At 34.6% G+C, this 24,082-nt stretch overlaps 1 protein-coding gene across 17 annotated transcripts in view; it reads left to right on the plus strand.

Annotated features, from left to right (window-relative positions):
- Window positions 1-24,082, plus strand: part of PKP4 (plakophilin 4) — a 217,562-nt gene that overhangs the window by 147,076 nt on the left and 46,404 nt on the right. For 11 of the 17 annotated variants that reach the window (XM_039855416.1, XM_039855419.1, XM_039855422.1 and 8 more), the window contains 4 exons: window positions 13,796-13,927; window positions 14,039-14,229; window positions 16,986-17,538; window positions 22,643-22,831. In XM_039855416.1, coding sequence (XP_039711350.1) covers window positions 13,796-13,927; window positions 14,039-14,229; window positions 16,986-17,538; window positions 22,643-22,831 — 1,065 coding nt within the window. The remainder of the gene's footprint in view (window positions 1-13,795; window positions 13,928-14,038; window positions 14,230-16,985; window positions 17,539-22,642; window positions 22,832-24,082) is intronic. The other 6 variants (XM_039855420.1, XM_039855430.1, XM_039855431.1 and 3 more) reach the window with 3 other exon arrangements.

Below are 24,082 nucleotides of genomic sequence, written 5' to 3' on the forward strand. Positions count from 1 at the left end.
TGCTTCTGAGATAGCTTTGCAGAGAAGATGGACTTGGAGCCTAGGGCTTGACCAGTGGCTATGGAGAGAGCGTTGTCATTGGGCAGCAGAAGAGACAGAAATGTCACATGGGAATATTTAAAACTGTTTTGGGAGATGGTAAGATGTGCGAAGGCTAGATAGCCACATTGGGTCAAATTATAGGTATCTGCAAAAAATCAGGGAATCTGAACTCTCTTGCAGGCCTTGGTGAGCCACTGAAATTCTTTGAACAGAAAGTCATTTGTCTTAAACATTCCTCAGGAGAAATAGCAGAGCTGTGAACTGTTAAAAAGTGATTATAAAAGCTCAAGAAAAATACTAAGCACACAATAGTCCATTTGGTACTTGACTATGGCAAAAATTTATTTAATATAATATTCTTCTGTAAATTCACCTTTATGTCATTAATTTATTCCCAAACATTTCTTGAGAACCTTTAGCAGTTGTCTAACACATAGTTGTCAATGTTTAAAACAAGTATCCTTGCCCTCTTAAATGCTTCAGGTCTAGTGAAGATCTATAACTCTGTACACTTGAAATTGGGAGAGCGGGGGATGCTATAAAGGAAAACTACAACTATATATTATATTTATCCATACTTTTAGATATTTAGTTTCTAATTTTTAATTCCATAACATTTTGGTAAACATCCCTGTATATAAAATTATATCTGCACCTTTGATTTACCTCAAATTAGATTTTTCAGAAGAAAATTAAAGTATGTGAACATTTTTAAGGCTCTTGATATGCATAATCAAGTTGCTTTCCTGAAAAGATTATATTAATTCTCCCTCCTCCCTTAAGGCATATGAGGTTGATCGTCTCATATAGCCTCATTAGTATCATCATTTATATTTCTAACTATTTATGAAAATATTAAAATATCTTCTATATTGCACCTTTCTATTGGAGGGTTAGTTTTTGATAGGTGAGACTTCTTTGTAGCTTAAGAATGATAGCTGTATCACTCGGGGTTCTTTCGGGAAAACTGAAGCCATGCCAAGTAGTTCAATGTGAGGGATTTGAGACAGGGAAGTTATAGTTAAGAAAGTGTGGTTTGGAAGATTTGGAGAAATCAAACAGCATGATGAAGCAACCAAGAGATTAATCAGACCATGCAGCTGCTGCCATTTCTAGGATTTCTGGGATAAAAGGCTAGGTGGTTTTGTCACCAAACTGGAGCAGTGGTGGGAGGTGGGGCAGGGGGAGTTTTCCAGCATTATCTGGAACCACAAAGGAAGAGATACAGCCATGCCAGAAATGCTGCCTAAAGTAGAGCTGGAGAAACATCCTGGCTTCTCTTTGTAGTTCTCCTAACCCACACCATCTGTCCTAGCTGACCTGAGCTGGAGTGAACAGCTGTAGATTTTTAACTACCAAAAGCCAGGGAGGCACAGTGTATAATTGTGTTGATTTACATATAGAGAGAATGACCTTAGATTATGAAGATACATGATAGGGAATGAAATATCTGGGCACTTGGCATCCTCTCTGCCTCCCTTCCCTTCCAATACATTTATTTACCCAGCTCCAGTCATTTGACCACCATCTTTATGATTTACTAATGCATTAAATATAGATACATAATGTAGTAATATTCTATATATACATTTGAAAAATAGCTTCCCAAATACTTTAGAGAAGTATTAGGGAAATACAACTCTAGTAATTCATCTGTCCTCACCACAGCCATGTAGTTCACCTAATAACTGTGCTTCATCCCTTACTTTTGTCAGTATACTCTTGCCCAAACTTGTATTCACACCTGGGAAGTGTTAAATTTACTTATCCTTTATTCTTTTGTGGGGAGGGGAAGTGTATTAACCTTCAAACACAGCAATCACAACTGATATTTATTACACTTACGTTTTTTCAACTATCACTGGTTTCTTGTTATTGTTCTTACTTGTTATTGTTATTTGTATGTTTTTATAGATTTGCCTACTTTTCAGCCGTACATATGATAGTTAATTTGTAACCATGGCAATAAGCTATAATGATAAGGGTAGAAAATTGAAATTTGATGGTATGAATAAAAGAGTAAAATCTGATTTGCTTCATGTTTCTTTTTCTAAGTAGTTATAGATGCCCTTTAGAAGTTTGATAGTAAGTAAATAATGGGATAAAATGACAGTTTTGCTGCTACTTTTATTGTAAAGTTTAACTGTTGTCTTCTCATTACCACTTTGCATGCAGAGATACTGAATGTAATATGAAAATCATCTCCTTTTTAGATTTTGGCAGTCCTACTCAGAATGAGGCAGGGTGGTTTAAATATTTTTAAAAAGTATTTAAAAGGTCTTTGGCTAGGTCTTGACAAAAGAAAAAGTCTTTATTCAATTTTCTTGGTTTCCTAAATAAGAGAGGATTACACAAAAGGTCTTAGGATTGAAGGCCTGTTATTGTTCGTATTTCTTTGATGTTTTGCACATTTACTTGCAAACAATTTCTCTACCTTTTTTATTACAAATTTGACTTGAAAATCTTAGCACTTTAAAAGCTTTTCAGCGGTAAGATGAATTGTTAGGGTGGTGATTTAATCACTATCTGGGAGAGGCCCTTCCTACTCGGGTGTTTTCAGGATGTTACATTCTGTTAAAATGGCCAGAAACTGAGACCCGCTGTTGAATTTTGTTTATAAATAGCTAGCTTCTTGCAGAGTCATTTTCTCAGAAAGGGCTCAGGATGCCCTAGGCAGAAAAGATTTTCATTTCTTTCTGACTCAGTTCAGGTGAATCAGCTTGCTTTTTTCTGGTTGGTTGGTTGGTTGGTTGGTTGGTTGGTGTTTAACCTATAGAAGGGATAGTAAGCTGTTTGAAAGTAAAAAGCCAACTCTTTTTGAGTTTGGATACTCAAAGAGATAGCTTCCCAAAGCTTAGGGAAGAACTGCCCATTTTACAAAACATTTTTATTTTCCCAGGCTGATTGGGAAGGACGCTTAAGGAGAAGCTTCCCTAGAAGTAATAAAGTTTTATGATGCTTTTATTCTCTATTGTTACCTTGCTGTCCAGTGGCCCTCTCTCTTCATTATTCTGTATTTTCTAGGTTATCAGTATTACATGTGTACTATCTGAAAACATAAATACACCTCTTTTTGTATTTTTATGAAGAGGAGAGCTTATTTTCTGTTTTGGCTTTTCCTTAGTTTTGCATTTTTTTAAAACCTTACATTTTTATGTATTTTATATATTTTCTGCTAAAAAGAGATGAAGAAGGAATGTTGTCTTAGTGTTCCTTTCTTTTTCCTCCTATATTACTGTGACATTTTTCCATATCCATGTCTTCATATATCTTAACAATTTATATATTTGTAAAATCTCTTATGATATACCAAAGTTTGAGGTGGCTTTTAAGAACACTTATAATAAAATAGAAAACTAAACACCAGAAACACAGAAAATATATATCAGAATAATAGGTCCTGAGGAAAATGAGAATAGATATGTGCACATATAATTATACTTTTCCATGATGGAAAAAATTGTGCAGAATATCTTTCAAAGAAAAAAAAATCCTTGGAATAATTACCTCTCCTTTAAGAAAAAGCACACCAATTCATTCATAAAAATAACCATACTCAGTATATGCTACCCACCAGATAGAAGCTGTCGAAGCCAAAAATTGAGTCCTTTTGTCAACATCATCATTGGTTGTTGCTTAAAACCTCCAGCTACATCCTGTAAAGTGAATTTTGCCACTAATCACAACTTCACGGTTTTTCTGTTCCAGGAAAAAAAATCGCAAGTCTAAGCAGTTGCCAGCTTTAGTACTTATGTGTAAAATGAGGGGAGAAGAGCGGCATAGGCCTAAGAATTTATGCTCCCTCTCTCTCCCCCTCCTTGTAGCCGAGGAGGAGCAGCCTGCAGAGCTGGAGTGCACTGTCTGTTCCCACCAGGCCAGAGAGTCAGGCTCACTTTCACTTGAAAGATGTCTTCAAGAAATAGTTGCAGGAGCAGGAATTAATGTATCTTAAGTAAGTGATTGGGAATTATTGCTCATGGATAAGAAATCAGAGATACCAAAAGATGGGAGTCTCTAGTAAAGCAACAAGTTAGCAGAAGACACAGGAGCATAAAAATGGAGAAATTTCTGACCTGGGAGGCATTAAAGGATTAATAGACTTGGTTGGGTCTTTTACAATATAATGAGTAGGAGAGAAAATATTTAAAATTCCATGCATTTAGGATATTTGATGTTTGATAATAAATATGAAAGGGAAAGAAAAATTGTAGTAAAATAATCATGTCAGTTTAAAATTTCTAACTTCACGATGCCATATTTGTTTATTGTGAAATATGTATTGAAGTGCCATAATTTTAACATAAGTCATGATTCTGTGGTATATACTGACATTAATAATTAACATATACTAGTACTATATATAGGTTTTGCATTTTTTTGTTTATTTAAATTGTGTTTCTGAAATGTATGGATGCAAATTTCTTCCACCGGGGTGGGTTTAAAAAAAAAAAAACATAAATATTGAAGATAACTGATAAATGAGAGGCTAGCCCTAAGTCAATTTATTTTTCTTTTTTCTTCCATGTGCAACAAGTAATTTACAACAAAAAAACATTAGCACATCATAAGACTCCAACATAAATGGGAACATGTTATGCCTCAGTAGAAATGTACTGAATTTATAAAGAGGTACAATAGGAAGTTAGACATGTTTATAAATAGACTTAAATTATCAATCATGTGTAAAGGACTATTATTGAGGGTTTTGGATGGTAAGATTTATTATGCTTATAAATTGTACAAATGACAAAATTTTTATCATCTGTTACTTCTCGTTTCTCTTCAGAATACCAGGAGGAATACAAATTTCTGTTAAAACAAGCCTTAGAGTTCAAATTTTTCCTCCCTTATATTTTAGGCCTTTTTTACCCACATAGTCGTGATAGTCTCCTTACCACAATTGCAATGCTGTAACCTCCTGATGATCACTATAAAGGTTTTCTTAACTTTCTGTTTTATTACAAAAGTAAGGCATAACTAAAAAAAAAAAAAAAGTCAAATTTATGAAAAGATTAAATTTGCCTTCATTTCCACATCTCTCCATTCAGGTCCATTGCCCCATACAACTTGCTCTTCTCCCCTCCCCCTCCAACCCCCCACCCCCGCCACACACACACATGCAGGTGCGTGAGTAATGTATGAAGAAAATCTGGACTAAAACACAGACTAGTTTGTGGGGGTAGGAGTGTAAATATCCATACACATTTGGGTTTGTTTTGTTTTGTTTTTAAGACAATGAAGATATATTAAACATTGTTTTATGGCTCAGTTTTTTCCCCTTAACAACACAGTAAAACCATGCTTGTGTTTATATTGTCAATATATAATGATCTGCGTCCTTTTTAATGGCTGAGTGTCTTTTGTTTAGAAAACATGTAACCAGTTCCTTATTAGTGAACATTTTGGTTTTTTTCCGATTTTCACTTTGACAGTAGTAAAAATTTTTTCTGTATTTCTGAGTGTCTCTATTTATTACATTTTTATTTGGCAAATAGTGTCAAATTGTTCACCAAAAAGGCTTAACAGTCTGGGATGGGTGACTTTTTCTCTACCCTCTTAGGTTATGTGACCGGGGGCCTGTGCATGTAACAGACAATAGACAGATTAGTAGAAGAAAAAAAAATCTAAAGTATTAATATGCATATGGACGCTTACAAAAGTAGTTCCCTAAATGGCTAAAGTTGGAGGCTAATGTAACCGGGGAGAAAAGGCTTCTATGGGTAAGAACAAATGGGTTTCTAGGGAACAAACTGGAGATAAGAAAGTTTGTAATAATGTTTGTTTATGCAGGTGGTCTTCTCCATGAGTTGTTTTTTGGTTCGTTTTTTTTTCCCCCCCTCATGCCATAAAACTCCCCAGAATAACACGGCAGCCTCACTCCCACAAGTTTCTGCTTGTAGTGAAATAATGGAAGCTCCAGAAAGGCTTCTTTCTGCATCTGTTGAATCTCAAATGTTTTTAGTTTAAAATAATATTCATGCCAACTCTCTCAGGGTCTGAATGGGTCCCTACAAATATATATTCCTACCTATACCTATTTATTCCCAATAATGTTACCAGAGTATAGGAGTGTAAGTCTTCATGAATATTTTAAATTTTAATAAGTTATTAGGCTTTATGGACAGATTAAACAGTGAAGTTACTTAAAGAAATAATTGTTAAGTATTCATTAAATCAGAACATTACATGGAGACTTCAGCCTTGCAGTGATTCTATTATTTGATTAGTTCTTATGGAAATTGGAAATCAGCCTGATTTTGAAATTTAATGAAATTGTCATTTTCCTATCAGTTCTGCCTTTTTCTCATTTATATATGGCTCAAAATGATCAGATACATTTTTCTGTCAACAAAAATGCAAAAACCACTCCCAAAATAAGCAAAACACAAACTTTTTTTTCCACCATTGAAGGTAATTCAGGTACAAACATCTCACTTCAGAGGTTCCCAAACCTTCCTACAACATTGGAATCACCTGTGGAGCTAATAAATCTTCACACCTCCCCCTACACAATTAAATACAAAAGTCTGGGACCTGAACCAGGCATCGGTAGTCGTTAATGATCCCTAGGTCATTCTGCTCTACAGTTTGAATACCACTGCCTTACTAATAATTAATTTAATTGCAGGTAGTTAAAGAGAAGAATTAAGAGTTTATTTTGCCTGTCTTATACAGATTGTATTTCAAGACAACCAAATAACCCTAGCCATTACTAACTAACTAAAGATTTCTAAAATATGCCCAAAGAATTCCTGCTGATAAACGTAGAAAGAACAATAAAATTAGATGAAATTAGAAAAATCACATTTGCATACCCTAATGAAATAATTGATTCCAGCAAAGATTGTCAAAGTATGCAAAAACTTCTATATTCTCACTTCTAGCTGCACATTACAATCACCTTGGGAGTTTTTAAAAATATTCAGACAACTTAGGTTAACCAATTGGAATCTCTGGACATGGGACTCAGTCAGCCGTAATTTCTAAACCCCCTGCACAAGGTGATTGCGGTGTGCAACTAAGTTTGAGAGCCATTGCTTGAGGAGAAAGGTTGATAATGAACTTAAAAAGAGAAAGAGCAGGCTGCCCACTTGAATTGGCTGCTTGATCTTAGCACCTATAAAAGTTATGATATGACATGATGTGAGGTACACAGCACCATCCATAAAGTATTCTAACCACAAAAGTTTGGCCTGAAAGCTTTCAGCTCTAACTTTCTGCATATAAGAAATATTAAGTTTAGATGAGGAACTCATCCAACAAATTCACAATGTAGAGCATCCTGTGAGTTATTGTTATGGTTTCCTTGTAAGTCAAGAAAATGAAAATGAGGGATGGGAGCTTCTTTTTAGGTTTGAGGGACTTAAGTAACAATCACTTTCAAACAGTCGTTGAACCTTATTTTAGCCTGACTAGTGCAAGCTAACTGAAGAAAGACATTTTTGAGACATCAGGAAAATTTGAATATGAACTCATTTTATAGCATTATGGAATAATTGTAGTTTCATGAAGTCCTTGTTTTATAGAGCTACAGATGGAAGTATTTAGAGTTGAAATGATCTGATGTGAGGGATCTGCTTTAAAATTCTGTAGCAGAAGAGAAAAAGATAAATAGAGCATCAAAAGTGTTGCATAATGTAATAATTACAACTGGGAAGTGGTTAATTTTACTTTTCTCTCTACTTTTATATATATTTGAAAACTTTAATTTTAAAAAATTTAAGTACAAGTTCTTTAAACAAAAGGTTCAGAATATTAGGGTCAAAATAGTACATCAGAGGGACATACGTTAAAGCCGGCAAACTGTACTCTGAAGTTTACCCCTAACATAAAATGAGACCAACTATGAGTTTCCCACTTGTGGATGTTATTTAATTTGTGTTTCAACATAGTTTGGATTTTGTTTAATGAATCCTTCTAAAGCAAAACTACCTGTAATGTGCTGGGCATCAGCCTTTCTGGTAGTTTAGAACTCTATTATTTATTACTATGTTGTGCATGGATGACAGCCACGAAATAAGGATATTAGCATCTCGCTTTAGCAAACATCTATGTGAATGTTCCTAAGCCATATATGTGTGATGTATCAACACATCCCCTAAAAGCTTAAATGAGTTAGTACTTTCTGTAAAAATCAAATATCCAGTTTTGGCTTTTAACATTTTATGTTTAATACAGACATGCCAAATAAATATTTAAATTTTCTCATGCTTTCAGTGTTATGTAAAGAAATATTCTGTTAACTATCTAAAGTAGAAACTGTCAAGTCGAGAAGCTCCTCTTTTTACATGACCACCTTCTCAACACACAGCCACGCTTCCTCAGTTTACAGTTATTGCTTTGGGAAACATCAGAAAGGCTACCAACAATGACTCCATATTTCATTCTTACGGTAAAATTAGTCTGCATTTAGCTTCATCTCAATAATCTTTACCAAAAAAGAAAATCCAGTAGAAAAGTATAGAAAAACCTAGTTTCAGAAGAGCCATTTCATCTTTTGATGGTGAATACGTACAGGGTTTTTTTAGGAAGGTTTTTTTTTGTTGTTTTTGTTTTTTTTTCCTTTAACAGAAGGTACCTGTCTTGTATCTCCCACAATCAAATATCCCCATTTCTATATTTGGTAGCATATTTTTCCTAAAAGGAATAAAATGTGCTTTGAAAAAATATTTTAGAGCAATTTTTGAGCACTTATTTTCCATAGACTACTGACTTTTTACATGACAGTGAATCCCTTATTCTTTTTTCTGCTGTCTCTATTGGAAATGAGAGTTCCGTGACCTTTCATGAACAACTACCTGTTAAACTCAGTGTTGTATACTTTACATCTGTGATCCATTTACTTCCTTCTTTATATTTTTAAACTTGTTTTTCTAGTTTTCTAGTTTTCCTCTTACAGACATAGAGTATACCTGTATTTTAATTAGTACCCAGACTAAAAATATTTAATAAAAACTCATCTTAATATGACTATTTGTTCCTATTTTCTGAAAATTATTTTTTATCATTTTGTATCCCTGAACAGAGTTCAGGAATTTTAAAATATTTATGACCAGGAGATCTTTCTGATCATACACTAAAACTACAAAAAAAAAGTGTAAAACTAAAACACTTTATACCAATTTTTACAGACACAAAGTTTGTTTAAACTGTGAAACTGAATCCAGCTTTTCCAGTGGATTTCAAGGCAAATTAGTTGATGTTTAGAGGAAGATTTAAAGTGAACTAGAAGATGCTTCATTAATTTTCTTTTCCAAGATTTTTCACACAACGTTTTCTTGATGAATAAAATTTTTAGAGCCGATGTCTCAATTTTTAGAAGGTAGTATAAGCATATGTAAAACCCAAGAACCTAGATATACTTAAGAGCAAACCAGACTAGGAATAGTTTCAGGAAACATGGTTTTCTGCCTGTTCTCATAAGTCTTTACTTCTATTAAAACCCAACTTTTAAAGGATATCATATGTATATAGTAGTTTATATCCGAGTCAGCCAACTCCAAGTATTTGTAATATTCTTAAAATATGATCAATGTCCATCTGTATCTTCTGTGGACCAAAGAGATGTTCTTATGCTTTATGTTTCCATTACCCTGTTTACATTTTCACTCTGAAGCAACGTTTCCCAATGATCTCATTCCCTGCAATAATAAAATTATCTGCTGTAGAAATGAATCTTAAACATCAGAGAAATTACTGAAGAGAAGTTTTTGGGGACCACCTTCCAGGTCTTGATTTTACCCACGGTACAAACCTCCATCATTTTATATAGCATAAACAGTAAGACACGTAGATTAACAAAGCAAGAAGTATTCTGATAATTTTAATTTATTGGAGAGAGGCCTTAGACTTTTTACTGAATATATTTTTTATGCATACTTGATATATATTTGGGAGGCACATCATAGAAAAGATAAAATAATTCACTTTGTAGTTCATCTTTTACTATGAGCTTAATGGGCTAGATAATATACCAAATTTTTATAGCCCTACAGCATTATTGTCCTTTATCCAATAATATATTTTTAGTTGTAACCTTCTACTTTTTCTAATTAATTGCCTTTTTTTTTTTTTTTTTGCAATATTGACGCATTCGGATGAGATGTAATAGGCAAGAAGGACCATGCTTCCAATAATCTCCCTATCTTAAACACAGAGTTTATTTTATTCTACCTTGAAGTTTGTTCAAGTTCTATATTTTTAGACATGCATTTTCTTAGAAGATGCTAATTTGGTGTTTGAAAATGCCCCATAGTGTATAATTCTTGTGTGCCAGAAAACATGTTTGTAATTTTTTTTTTTAAGTAATGTTTTCTTCAGTACATAGATTAAAGAAGTAGCATCCACATTTTGTCATTTTTACTCATAAAAATGTTTCTCAGTTTTGTTCTGATTGTGCTATATTATAACATGCCAACTATTTAATGATAGTTAACGGCATTGACCGTGAGATGATGAACCCCATCCTATCTGTGGTTTCTCTGGTAAATTTGACTAGTGTCTTCTTCCATTCTATATAGCAGATGTTTTTAAAAGACATTCATTTTAAAGATTGCAAAAACAATGCATCATTAATAACTGTGAACCTTACCATACACAATCACTGATGAATAAGGTTAAAGTAGCACTTTATTCAGTAATTAGGAAATGGGTCTTCTGTTTACCTGAGGTATAGTGACTGTGTATACATAAATTTATGTGTGTATAGAACTTGTGAATTAGAGATTTTCAAAGAAACAGTTAATAATAGTGAAACTATTTTGAAGACAATTTAACTTACTTTTAATGGTGCAAAAGAGACTTCGGTATCTTTTTGTCTTTGTCAATATACATTATCATTGAGCTCCACTATAGAAAAATGACTGAAAACCTTATTCATGTTATAGAATTTGGTTGTTTTATAGTTTATATTAAATAAATCTCATATCAACTTTTTAAAACTTTAACTTTTATATTTACTCATGGATAAAGCACAAAATCTATAGCCTGTTCTCTAAACCTAGCTCTTTAGATCTTCAAATGGGATTTCAAGGACATGAGAATTTATTATTTTATTGTCTTTGTTAGCGATCTCAATGTCTTTTTCTATATTCTATTTTCAGAGGCATCACATTTAAAAATATAAGAAGCACATAGTAACATTTAGAGGGTACATGGTTATATTACTTTGGGGGTAATTTTGTTTGTTTTTGTATTTTTTATGATACTAATTCTGTTAAGTTTTATTATTAAGGTAACCAGTATAGAATCATGTATATCACAATTTGTGATTACTCTGTTTACAATTATTTTAAATAGCTTCTCTTAAGGAAGAGTTTAAATGAGCACAATTGCTTGTCACATGGTTTGTGAGAAAATATTCCATTGGATAAAGAGACACAATTACTGAGGTATAGATGTGCCTCTTTCTGTTTTCTTATTTAAATAATAGCTCACAGTAGTTTGTTTTTTGGTTTTTGTTTTGTTTTGTTTTGTTTTGTTTTAAAGGTGAAGGCACACACAGAACTCTAATGGTTTTTGTTTCCATGGTGATAATTTTTCAGATCTTGACACTGCATGCCACCTAGTGTTTCCAAGCCAAAAGCTTTGATGTGTTGGTGTCTCAGATTTTACCTTGTACTAAAGCTGAAGCTAAGAACTAACTAAACATCTTTTTCTTGGAAAAAAAAAAATACAATTTTTTATGTATGAGCATTCTTAAAGCTACCACAGTGATACTTCTTTATCTATAGTTTGTTGCCATTTCATATTTGATTTTCCAGTGTTTCATTCCTGTATGAAACAAAAATGCACTGCTGCATAGCTCTGTTTGCAGGCCATCTCTTATATAGCTGTTTCCAGGTACTCCAGTTCCCTGTAAAAGTCTTCTAGCCTAGCAAACTGTGTATTTTACTTACTCTTTAATAAAACTCCTTCAAGAATTGCTGTATAAGAATGTTTAGAACTCTGGAAACTCCTACTAGAAGATTTACAAATGAGGCAGATTACTCTCCAGTATGATCAGTTTGATAGAGACCTAAATCATGTCTCAGCATGTACAGGGAAACCATAGAACATCTGTAATCTTTACTGAAATTTCAGACTTAGGAATTCAGAATTGTCATAGACTTCTGCCGCCTACAGGTATATTGTCAAATGGTAAATCAGGAGACAGGTTGTTAAAAACCTATATTAAGAATGTTAGCAAATCTTTCTGGAGGCTAGGAAACAAAACCTTGGATTGAATTTGACATCAAGTTAAAATGTAGTGGGATTTCCCAGTTCTCTCATAAACCTTGTATTCAGTTTCCAAACTAGCTTGATCAGCACTAGCTAAAAGTTTTACTTCCCTTCACGTGGACAGACTTTATTGAACACAGTAAAGTAAACCCACAGCACAATGCCAGGTATGAATCAGTACTCAATAAAGAGAAGCTGCCATTCTTAATGGGAATTTGTCCAACAAATTTTTACTGGACACCTACTGAGTGCTATGCACGTGTCCTAGACACTGAGGAGCTACTGTAAACAAACCAGAAAGAAGTCCCTGCCTGCATTGAGCTTATATTCTACTGGGGAGAGAGAATTAAAAGTGCTATAAAGAATGGATAAGCTGGCCTCCTGTGATAAGTGGATACTGCTTAGATCTTACTTCCTTTATGAAATTTTTCCTAAGCTCCTTTCCCCCAGATAGTGTTGTTCATTCATATTCTCTCTCCCTCTTAATCTCTCTCTACACACACACACACACACACACACTGTCTTTTCTCATAGCTATATTTCTAAGGCCTAACGTATAGTAAGGCCTTAAATAATTAAAGGAAAAAAGTCAGAAAGGAAAAATAAATGAAGACACTGAAATCCTATTAGGCTTGAGTGTTGAACTCAGAATGTGATATAGACTTAATTTAAATCTTTGAAGAGAGAATGAAGCAGCATTTCTGAAAAAAATGTTTGTTAGCAACCTAAGGGATAAATTTGAAGAAAGACTTTTGAAGATAATCAGAACATGGGCAAATATATTTTGAGGACACTAGAGAAAAGAAGACATATTTGAATGAAATTGGGAAAAAGCAGTATAATCTATATCACTTAAATTTACAGCATAAAAAAACTAGTTGGAATAGGAGAAAAGAAGATAAATTGTTTTGTCTTTAAGTTCAAGATGCAAAGTGGTACGTTTGACAATACAAGATAATGGGAGAGAGATTTGGCTAGAAGAATCAATGATCAGGTTAGATTTGTCTGTGTTCATGTAGAAAGAAAGACTGAAAAATTAAAAAACAAATGGATAAGAAATTAAAGTTTCCTTTATTGACAACTCTGAAAACTCTACAGAATTCCACTGATTTTAGATAGAAATTAATATGGCATGAAAAGTTAGACCTTCCTTCAGAAGTTTCGTCATCTTCCTCGATAATATGAACACCATGCAAATTTTCATTTCAAAAGTCTGAAGTGTAGAAGATCTTTTTAAATACATGGCCACCATTCTCACTCAGAGTCTGTTAATCTTCTTGGAAGAAGTCACCTGAGATGTGAGTAATCATGATGAACAACATGAAATTTAGCAAAATATATTAATAAACTGAGTATATGGAACACTTTCTTACAGAAAAGAGTCAAAATGATAGATGAAAACAGTCTTATATTAATATATAGATTATAACATGTTACACAGGCTGATTTGACTCCTGAAACTTTTTTTTTTTTTTTTTAGCAATTTTTTTGTAATACTATCCTTAGAGGCTGACCAAACTTAATCTTCTTACAGATGTGCCAAATACCGGTGTAAACAAACCTAGAGTTTCTGACACTGTCCATCCCAACAACTATCTCATCAGGACAGAGCCAGAGCAAGGCACCCTCTATTCACCAGAACAGACATCTCTCCATGAAAGTGAGGGTCTGTTGTATTATCTTTTAAGTACTAGATTTGCTTTTAATATTTTATTTTTGATAATGAGCACGAGAAGTGTAAAGTAAAGATATTTTCCTGCCGGTTTCATTCCTACAGGATCATTGGGTAACTCAAGAAGTTCAACGCAAATGAATTCCTATTCCGACAGTGGATACCAGGAAGCAGGAAGTTTCCACAACAGCCTAAACTTGAGTAAGGCAGATAATAGACCACAGCATTCATTCATAGGATCAACTAATAACCATTTGGTGAGGAATTCAAGAGCTGAAGGACAAACATTGGTTCAGGTAAACCAAACACATCAATATCCTTGTAAAGAAATACCCTCCTAACTGAATATCTGTTATACATGTTCTTTTAAAAGTAAAACTAATGCATACGATTTTGAATTTATAGAATGGATATAATAGGAAAATCATTTTACACTATGCAAGTCTATGATGTTAAGAAACGTTTAGACATGAAACCTAAAAATGTTCATTTCTAATAGTTAGCTCCTATTAATGAATTCTGATGAAGTTCAGGCAGAAGAAGAATTCACTGAAAAGCAACAAGTTTGGCATGAGAGGAGGAGTCCAGGGGAGTGTGAGAGCCCTGGGTGGAATGTTGTAGTCCCTGAGGGGTTATGATTTCCTACGTTTACTAGAGCCAAAATATGCTGTAGAGTCCCAGAGGGCAGAGCACTATTCCCACACCTGCAGAAAACAGGACTGGCCTAGTCTAACCAAAGTTTTTGCCTTCATCATTGGAATGGTTCCCTGAAAATACATTTCTTTCCTATAGAAATTCATTCCTATAGAAAGTCATCGTATAGAACCATAACAATTCTGTAAAGTTAGAGTTTTCTAACGAGTCAAAAAATAATAATGGTACATATATTTATAAAATTTAGCTCCTCAGTCATTGCCACTTTATTCACACCATTCTACCAGCATATTCCAGAAGTAATCAGTGAGGATAACTATCTGTCCAAGTATCCCAGTGATTTCTTTAGAGCTGAGAAATGGCAAAATGGTCAAAGAAGTTAGGTGAACACTAATCTTATAATGCCATGCAGGAAGCCCTGAAGTTACCACCATGGTGGGCCAGGGTTCCCAGTGCCAAAGGAGAAACACAATACTATTTAGGGGAAATTTTTAAGTAATGAGAAACATTTCTATATGTAAACAAACACAAATATAGTACATCAGTTTTTAAGCTAAAACAGGAAATCTGGTGCCTATAGCAAAGCTACTTCAAGGTGCACCCCCAGTCCTTAGATTATACATTCACTCCTTTGGTGTTAGGAATGCTTTGATGGAACAGTTTGAGAAATTTTAGTGTAAATGCTTGCAGGAGTTCATCAGCTTAGGTGAATTTCTGTGTCAGCAGGTCCAAAGTCACACTTTTGAATAATCATTATCTTAGCTACAGAAATTGCCTTTTTTATTCCCCTGAAAGTGGCCATTACCCCTCCCTCCTTTTATTTTTTTCTTTTTTTTTTTTTTAACTTACGGTAAGTCGATTTTGTTCCTAGAGCTGAAGAATTGAGTTGCAATGGGGTGGGGGACAGCTGCTAAAACTTAATTTGCATGTACTCTGGGAACACATTTTCTAGCTATTTGGGCCAAGTATCATCCATTTTGGTAGTAAAGAGCTCATATGTCAGATATTCTGATTTTATCATTATTAGTAAATCCCAAGCCAGACTTTACTTTTCCTACTGTCTACTCGTTTTTAAACTCCCTTTCTTGCCTTTTTGTTTATTTACAATTCTCTTTCCTCCTCCTATCTTCTCCTCTTTGTCCCTGTTGCCTTTCTAAAATTGTTGAGTTTGAACACACATGAGGTCTCAGAGCAGGTGTTTCAGCCAGCCCAGTAGCTTGTGACTCCTGAAGACTAAGTATGCTTCCTCTTACGACATCTAGTAGTGTATAAAGCATTCATCTTATCCCTTTTTCTTCTCTTATTGCCCTAACTAAAAGTGAAAGGGGGTTGATGGCAACTGTGTTCCAGCAGCCACTAAGGAGATTCGGAGCAGCCTGGCCCTGGGCTCGTAACCCAGTACCCTAGTGTTTCCCATGCCTGTTCTCCTCAGGCCACTGCCCCAGTTCAACCACCATTCTTCGTTGCTGTATTGTATCAAGAAAGGGATCGGAGACCCAGTGTTTGCAGGAGTCTATAGATTCATACAAGGACCATCCATGGCAGAAATGTTCTTCATTTCTCATTCTGGTCTTTTCCTGCTGACTAGGCTAAGGACCCAGCAGAGATTGGCATTTCTCCTGTGGGAACAGTTTTGGGGATACTTCTATTTGTATCGATTTAAAATCCGCCAGCTAAAGATAAGATCGCATAGTTCAAAGGAGGTGGAAATAAATGGCTGAAATCACTAGAATCCACACTAGAGCTAAAAGAAGAGGCATATTTGGCTATTAGCACCTGTGCAAACAAGCTGTCCTTTGAGAGTAAATTCACAGAGGAGAGCATTGGACCTCAGGCCCTATCCAAATATTCATTTATTCCATAATGAACACATTCCTTTGGTTAATGGGGCCAATCCAGAAAGACTAAACAATTATAGATAGTCCTCTAGCTACATTAGCTTGATGTATTAAAAAAAGATTGTTTTTGTTTTACAGAAATACATTACCTTGGCCAAACTTTGACTCACAGGGAACAAAATACGTACATTGCTCCAGTGACACTTCACACTTGCAATATAACATTTTATGTACTGTGAAAAATGCACAGGCAAGGGGGTAGAAAATGTACAGACAAAAGAAAAAGGAATGTTAATGTTAACTGTCTTCAGGTCTCTCTTACTGGTTGATTTGAGTATTCCAAAAGGGGAGAGGTAGAGATTAAGCTACCAAAAAAGATGTAGAATAAGAAAAACACAATAAGGAAATATTAAGATCCAACTCTAAAGCATAACAAGAAAAAGAATCTTATATGCCTAAAATAATCACGTTATAGCAGGCTATGTGCATTTTTTTTCTGTAATGACAATGGACACAAAACCCTGGATAAACCCATTCTCTTTTTTCCCCCCTTTCATCAGCCATCAGTAGCCAATCGGGCCATGAGAAGAGTTAGTTCAGTTCCATCTAGAGCACAGTCTCCTTCTTATGTTATCAGCACAGGCGTGTCTCCTTCAAGGGGGTCACTGAGAACTTCTCTGGGTACTGGATTTGGCTCTCCGTCAGTGACCGACTCCCGACCACTGAACCCCAGTGCATATTCCTCCACCACATTACCTGTTCAGCGGGCAGCATCTCCGTACTCTGCACAGAGACCCGCCTCCCCAGCAGCTGTACGTCGGATTGGGTCAGTCACTTCCCGGCAGACTGCCAATCCCAACGGACCAACCCCTCAGTACCAAACTTCTGCCAGAGTGGGGTCCCCACTGACTCTGACAGATGCACAGACTCGAGTAGCTTCCCCATCCCAAGGCCAGGTGGGGTCGTCGTCCCCCAAACGCTCAGGGATGACCGCCGTACCACAGCATCTGGGTCCCTCACTGCAAAGGACTGTTCACGACATGGAACAATTTGGACAGCAGCAGTATGAAATATATGAGAGGATGGTTCCACCTCGACCAGACAGCCTGACAGGTGAGTACAAGGGGACAGCACTCCATAAAGCCCAGTGAGGAACTCGTCATTGCAGCCGTTCTTGAACAAAGCAAAATGTGGAAAAAACTCATGTTTATTTCAAAATTTATACTGCATACTTCAGGCTTACTTATCTTTCAGGGTCTGTAATTCTTAATGCATGAAATTACATACATTTATATCATCAGAACTCCTTTGCAATGATTACATTTTTCCCCTTCACATTGTTAGGTATAAAAGGTACTTTTTTGCATTTTAGAAGAATTGGAATTCTAAGCTGTTTGTTGGTTGCGGTTTTTTTTTTTTTTTTTCTTTAATGAAAGATTTTTCACCAGCTACGCCTCCTCAAATCCATAAGTTATGTAGATGATATCAGAATGTCTGTTTAAATATTTAATTTTTCTAAATGCTTCAATAGTTTAGACTATAATATGGATTTTTCTCATCAACTGCTGTATTTTAGCATCCGAGTGGGAAATGCACAAAACTGATGAACTGCCTTCAAATGCCACTCAAATTAAATCAGAAAGACATCAACCAGGTCCTTGATTTTACAGCCATTCTCTTCAGGGTGTTTTCATGGAGGGTTTCCTACATAATGTATAGACATTGTTCTTTTTATTAAAATGAAATTGATCTTTAACCAGTGTTTAAAATTATATTTTTAGAATAACATACACAGTGGTAAAAAAAAAAATTAAAACTATTCAAGAAAATATGAAATGAGACGTGAAAGCCTCAAGCTCCTCTTTACCCTCACCCAGTCCCATTCACCAGTTTATGTATCTTCCAGAATGTTTGTTTACATGTATAAGTGTATATTATATACATATGTTCACCCATTGTGTTTTCTTTAATGCTGATTGAATTCTATAATATATATTTTGTGTTTTTATTTTTTAATAAATCCGAGAGCTTCACATCCTTCTCAGTAAATTCCTAAGACCTAATTTTTATAGATCTATTATAATTTCTTTAGTCATTCCCTTTTAATGGACATTTAGGTTTTTATTTTTAGCTGTTACAGACAATGTTGCCATATATTTATGCATTTTTATGCCTATATACTGAGATAACTACGGGATCCATTTCTTAAAATAGAATTGCTGCATCAAAATATGTGCGTATTTATTCTTAAATACTGTCAAATTGCCCTCCAGGAAGGTGGCACAGATTTATATTTCCACCAATAGTTTGGGTGTTCCTGTTTTTACTACACCTTAACTAGCACTACATATTGACAGTGTTTCATCTTTGCCAATATGGTAGATAAAAAGCTGTACCTCATTGTTTTAAATGACCTTTGCTGAGTTATGAAGGAGGTTGAAGATTTCATACATTTTCAGCCATTTTATTTCTTTTCTGCAAACCACAAGTTCAGGTCTTTTGTCTATTTTTATAATTTGTTAAAGCTTTTTATATTTGAAATAAATTAGCCCCTTGTAATATACTTACCAAGTATTTTTCCATTTTGTAATTTGCATTTTGACTTTGGTTTTGGTATTTTTTATTCACAGAATTTTTTAAATATTTTTTGTGTAGCAAAATTAATATCCTTATGGCCTCTGGGAAAACTAAAGCCTTTTTGAGATTTTCTAATCGAATAATTTTACATGAAGAATTAATGTGGAACTTGATTTTGAGCTCAAAGAAATTCCTAGTGGAGAAACCACCTCTTTTTCATTCAACCATCATAGGAGTATACTTGGCTTAGATACTGTCTGGCATGCCTCTGAAAAGTATGCAGCAAAGTGCGTTAGGAATCATTTGTGAAATTCTGTGTCCCAAGGAAATCTTAAAAGAAAAATAGTTCTGAAGATTTCTGTATTCTTCCCTGTGTATGTATAGCTGTGCAGTAATTTGTGAAGAGTGAAGTGGAAATTCAGGAAAAGAAGTGAGCACGTAAACACTGTCTTCATGTTATCCCCGAGATGGATGAGCTCCTTTGGTTTAAAAAGTCTGCTTCTTCGACAATACAAGTGAAATTAGACTTTATGTTTCAGGGGGAGCGGGGAGGAATTATACCCAGCCTATCCTAGATTTTTTTTTCCTAGAATACTACAATCCTCAGAAAAAGCAAAGGATTTCCTTAAAAATGTTTCTCATCTGCCTGCCCACTTGTTCTGAATGTGGATTCTATTTTGTGAATTTCCTTTTTCGATTCTTATTTCAGAAAGCAATATCATTTTTTTTTGCTATGATTCTTGATTTCAAAAGATTAATAACCTAATTTATAAGTTTGAAGCAATATCTTATAATAGATTCAGACACTCGGATATTTGCTAATCATAATTTAAATGATACAATGCGTGTATAAATTAACTTCCTACAACAAAAAAATATATCTGCTCTAAAATTTTCACTTCAGCCTAATCATAGCATGTTAAGAAAAGTCTGGAGAATACAAAGAATCTATATTTGGAAGATAAATTTATGTTTATTTCCAGTGTCTTAAATATAAAGGTTTTAAATCACAGAGAACATATCATTGTAATAGATAAACTTATAGATATTTGTGGAATTGCAAATAGAAACTATTGGTTAGATAAATATTAATGTAGAAGATCAGTGTTTTATTTGGAGGGAGTAATAAGGTTATTAAAAGTTAATCTGTGGAAATACTTGTGGAAAAATTATTTCTAATAATTATAGAATGTAATTACTTGTCTTCCAGTTTAAAAAAATACTAAATTATAGTGGGCTTTCTACACATAAACTTTAACTTAATCTATAGAGGCTATGTAATTCTGTAAATTTTTAAGTGTTTATGGGTTTTTTTTTTTCATGCATGAGCAGGTAAACAAAAATAGTAACAGTCACTGTTAACGTTACTTACAAAGATTTCTAATATCACAAAGTGCTTCACTCACTATAATTCTGTCTTTTATTTCCCATTGTAGTCTGTGACATATGGTAATTTCAACTCACTAGTAGTCCTATAACAAGTGAATATTTCCTGGATACTTTTCGTAGTTCTAAGTAAGCTCACTTTGTTACCTTTCCCATGAAATTACAGTAAATGCTTACAAAAGTTTTCATTTTGTATGGATTCCAGGTAAGAAGCCAGCCAAGTCTTTCACTGTGAGAATATAACAATCTAATAATGGTACAGAATGCTTTGTTCTTATTTCACATCATCATGGGATGGTGAGACCACCACAAGTGCTCAGCTTGCCTTTTGCCAAGTGTGAGCGATGTTGAGAGTCTCACAGTGAATCAAGAGTGTTTGTGGTCCTACTGATTGTTGACATAACACCTTGTATTGGTAAGATTACTAAGGACTAGCCACATTTACCTGCCTGCTTTCTGTCACCATTAACAAAAACAATGTCTACACTATTTTGTTCAATATACTCATGGACTCCATGAAATAGAGTTTATAGTCTGCTAAGAAGAATGAGAAATCTGCTAGTGCATAATAAAAAGCTGAAATTCTCAAATGAGAACTGTAGACTAACAATCATAATATGATCTTTAGAATTATAATGGCTTCCATGGACCCCTGATGGGCTAACCTTGCCTTTAATTTTGTTTTCCGAGGGCTCTGTCGAGTTCAAGGTTTCTCACACCACTTCTCATTGACTTGAGGGAGAGCCATGTCCAGTGCTGCGTGTGCATTGACAGAACATTGACCTGGGGTTTCCCCTCAGCCCTACCAGACAGTACCTCTGATGGGGATGAGTCACATTTTCTTTTGGGCTCTTGGTTTCCTTGGTTTTCAAATGAGAAGGTTTGGCTGAATAATCTCCCAATTATAAGATTGTTTAAACTTGTGATCTTTATTTAGCAAGTGGGGAGCCACATGGGTGCAGCTAAAACCCACATGGGTGCATTTAGTTTCTTTGCATGTCACTTTTCTGTCCAGGGTAGATAATATTCATTCATTTTAGAAGTTTTATATATTAACTGTCTTGTTACCCCTCACTAAGCAACATGTAAGTATCACTCACACTCAGGCCCATTTGCCTTTAGTTGTGATATGATTAACTGAGCTACTAGAATGTGAATGATGCTCTCTTTTTGTAATTAGTTACTGTGTTAATGATTTGCAATCTCTTTAAAAGCAAATATATGCCGACTAACTTCAGATGTGTTTGTGCTTTCTCTTGCTCATATTTGGAATGTAACTATAGTTGATATTCTTTCCAAGTGACAGATTTTACTTACCAGTGATAACAAATCACAAACTTCTGCGTGTCATAGTATAGAATGTACTAAATCACTTTTATTAAGAAAATAAAATGTTTGGGTTTGAAATCTACTTTTCCATCACAAGTCTCATGTGTAAACATTAGTTATTAGCAATTTGAATGAAAGAATTTTTCAAATGATTTAATATTCATGTACTAACTTTATACTTTTCCTTCACACTAGAAAGAAGGTAAACAATCTGGTATGTGGGTTCCTATAAAAACAATTTTTTTAAAGAAAAAGGAAAAACACAGTGATATTAATAGTAAAATAATAGTAAAATAATAATATACTTAATAAATGTTGTTAGTTCACTGATTACATTTCAAATTTTGTAGCATACAATTTCATGTTTTCCTATAAAAATTATGGGTAAATTAATTGAGAGACATATTTCAAAACAATTCTTGAACATTAGCCCTTCACTATTATGTGGGTGTTGTCTTTGGTGTTGGAATTTAAAGAGTTGCGGGACATGGTGGACCTTGTCCCCAGAGAGCTGACTATCTACTTGGTAGGGCAAGGCAGTTCTGCAGGGCAAGAAAAGAGATTGGCATGAACCACTGTGTGTATATGTTTTTAACAATGAAAATCATTTGGTGAAAGAAGACATTCTCTGTTTGGTTACCATGATAAAACAGCTTACAGTTGAGGGAATGAATTCAGAGTATCAAATCATTTAATAATTTCTTATTATTTTTTCTTAGAAAATTTACTTTTGCTGCCAAGAGAAAGTTTTATTCTAAAAATGTATATGGTGTCCTTTTCATATCGAGCATTCTTCCTTTGTAAAACTCACTAGGTTTGGTGTTTAGACTTAACATTTGGTCCTCTTGGTTGAGATTATCATTAGGACTTTTAATCTCACCACAATTTTCTCAGTTTCTTAATGATGTAATTTTCCTGCCCCTAGGCTTGCGGAGTTCCTATGCTAGTCAACACAGCCAGCTTGGGCAAGACCTTCGTTCAACTGTGTCTCCAGACTTGCACATCACTCCCATATATGAGGGGAGGACCTATTACAGCCCAGTGTACCGCAGCCCAAACCATGGAACTGTGGAGCTCCAAGGATCACAGACAGCATTGTATCGCACAGGCTCAGGTGAGCATCAGCTCTGTTTAGCTGGTTTCCCAATTTCGTGGGCCACGAGTAGAAGTATTTCATTGGGATCAGTTCCTGGTTAGAATGGAGTCACGTTGTCCCTTTGGTTGTCAGAAAAGCAGCTGTAACAGCAAATGAGCAAACAGTAAAGCAGAACTTCATTTCCTACATGTTCATAGGTGATATATTTTTACCTTAGTTTAATCTGATCGTTGAATATAGTGATTATACTGTTAATTCAAAAATAAATTTATAGAACTATAAATCTGCCTTTGGGTTAGAAGGATATTAGATATAGAAAGAAAAGCCTTTGTTAGAATATTTCTTTGTCATTTTTGTCACCTGGAATGTGTATTTAGAGAAAATCCCTATATAAGTTCCTTGGCTATTTTTGACTTAGCATAAATAAGTAGCCCAAGTGTGTATTTGGTGTTACTCTTTTTTAAATATTGTATTTCCTCTGAATGCTTAAGTATATAATGTGAAATAAATATCTTTATGATGGACTGAATCTGGGACAGATTGCAATAAAAGCATTTATAAAAATAGAGAACTGGTACATCACACCCTTGCACACCCCCATCCTCACGTTTATGCCACACCATAGTGGCTGATAGAATAAAAGCTGTAGCTCATGGCCACATAAGCTGCCAGGTTGTGCTGCTGGTCTGATTCATGGAGTCTCAAGAGGCCCCTATTTTTTTTAAGGATTTATTAACATGCCTACAAATAAACTCCAGGTAATAGTGATAACCCCCTAAAGGAACAGCTCTAGGAGTCACATTTCCCAGAACACACTAGGAGGAAGAAGACTGTATTTGAATTGGTTCTTTGCCAAAACTGAGAGTTTGGTCCACTGGGATTTTTCTTCTAGTAGAATGTATCAATTTTTGATAGATTGTTAGTACAGAAATATTTCACTTGTTAGGTTCTGTATATTGAGGAATTTTATTAATAGGATTAAGAAATAATGCTGTTAAAACCTTTTAATTGCAAGAGGATTATGATACAATCATTGGAGGGATACCTACTGTCAGAATTAGGAAAGATGTTAAATACAGTATACACAGTACTTTTATACATAGCGTCATGCAGTAATTTAGGGGCGTAGCTATAGATGAATTTGATATATCAGTCTTCTTTCTTGTGAAGTAAATTTTCTGGTGTTATCGAAATCCACAGATCCGTAAATAAAACATATACCAAAATAAGTAACCTGTATACATTAAGTGTTCAAAGTTTGATAGTTTC

This window comes from Pteropus medius, unplaced genomic scaffold (assembly GCF_902729225.1).
Source record: "Pteropus medius unplaced genomic scaffold, Ma_sr-lr_union100, whole genome shotgun sequence".
Lineage (NCBI taxonomy): Eukaryota > Metazoa > Chordata > Mammalia > Chiroptera > Pteropodidae > Pteropus > Pteropus medius.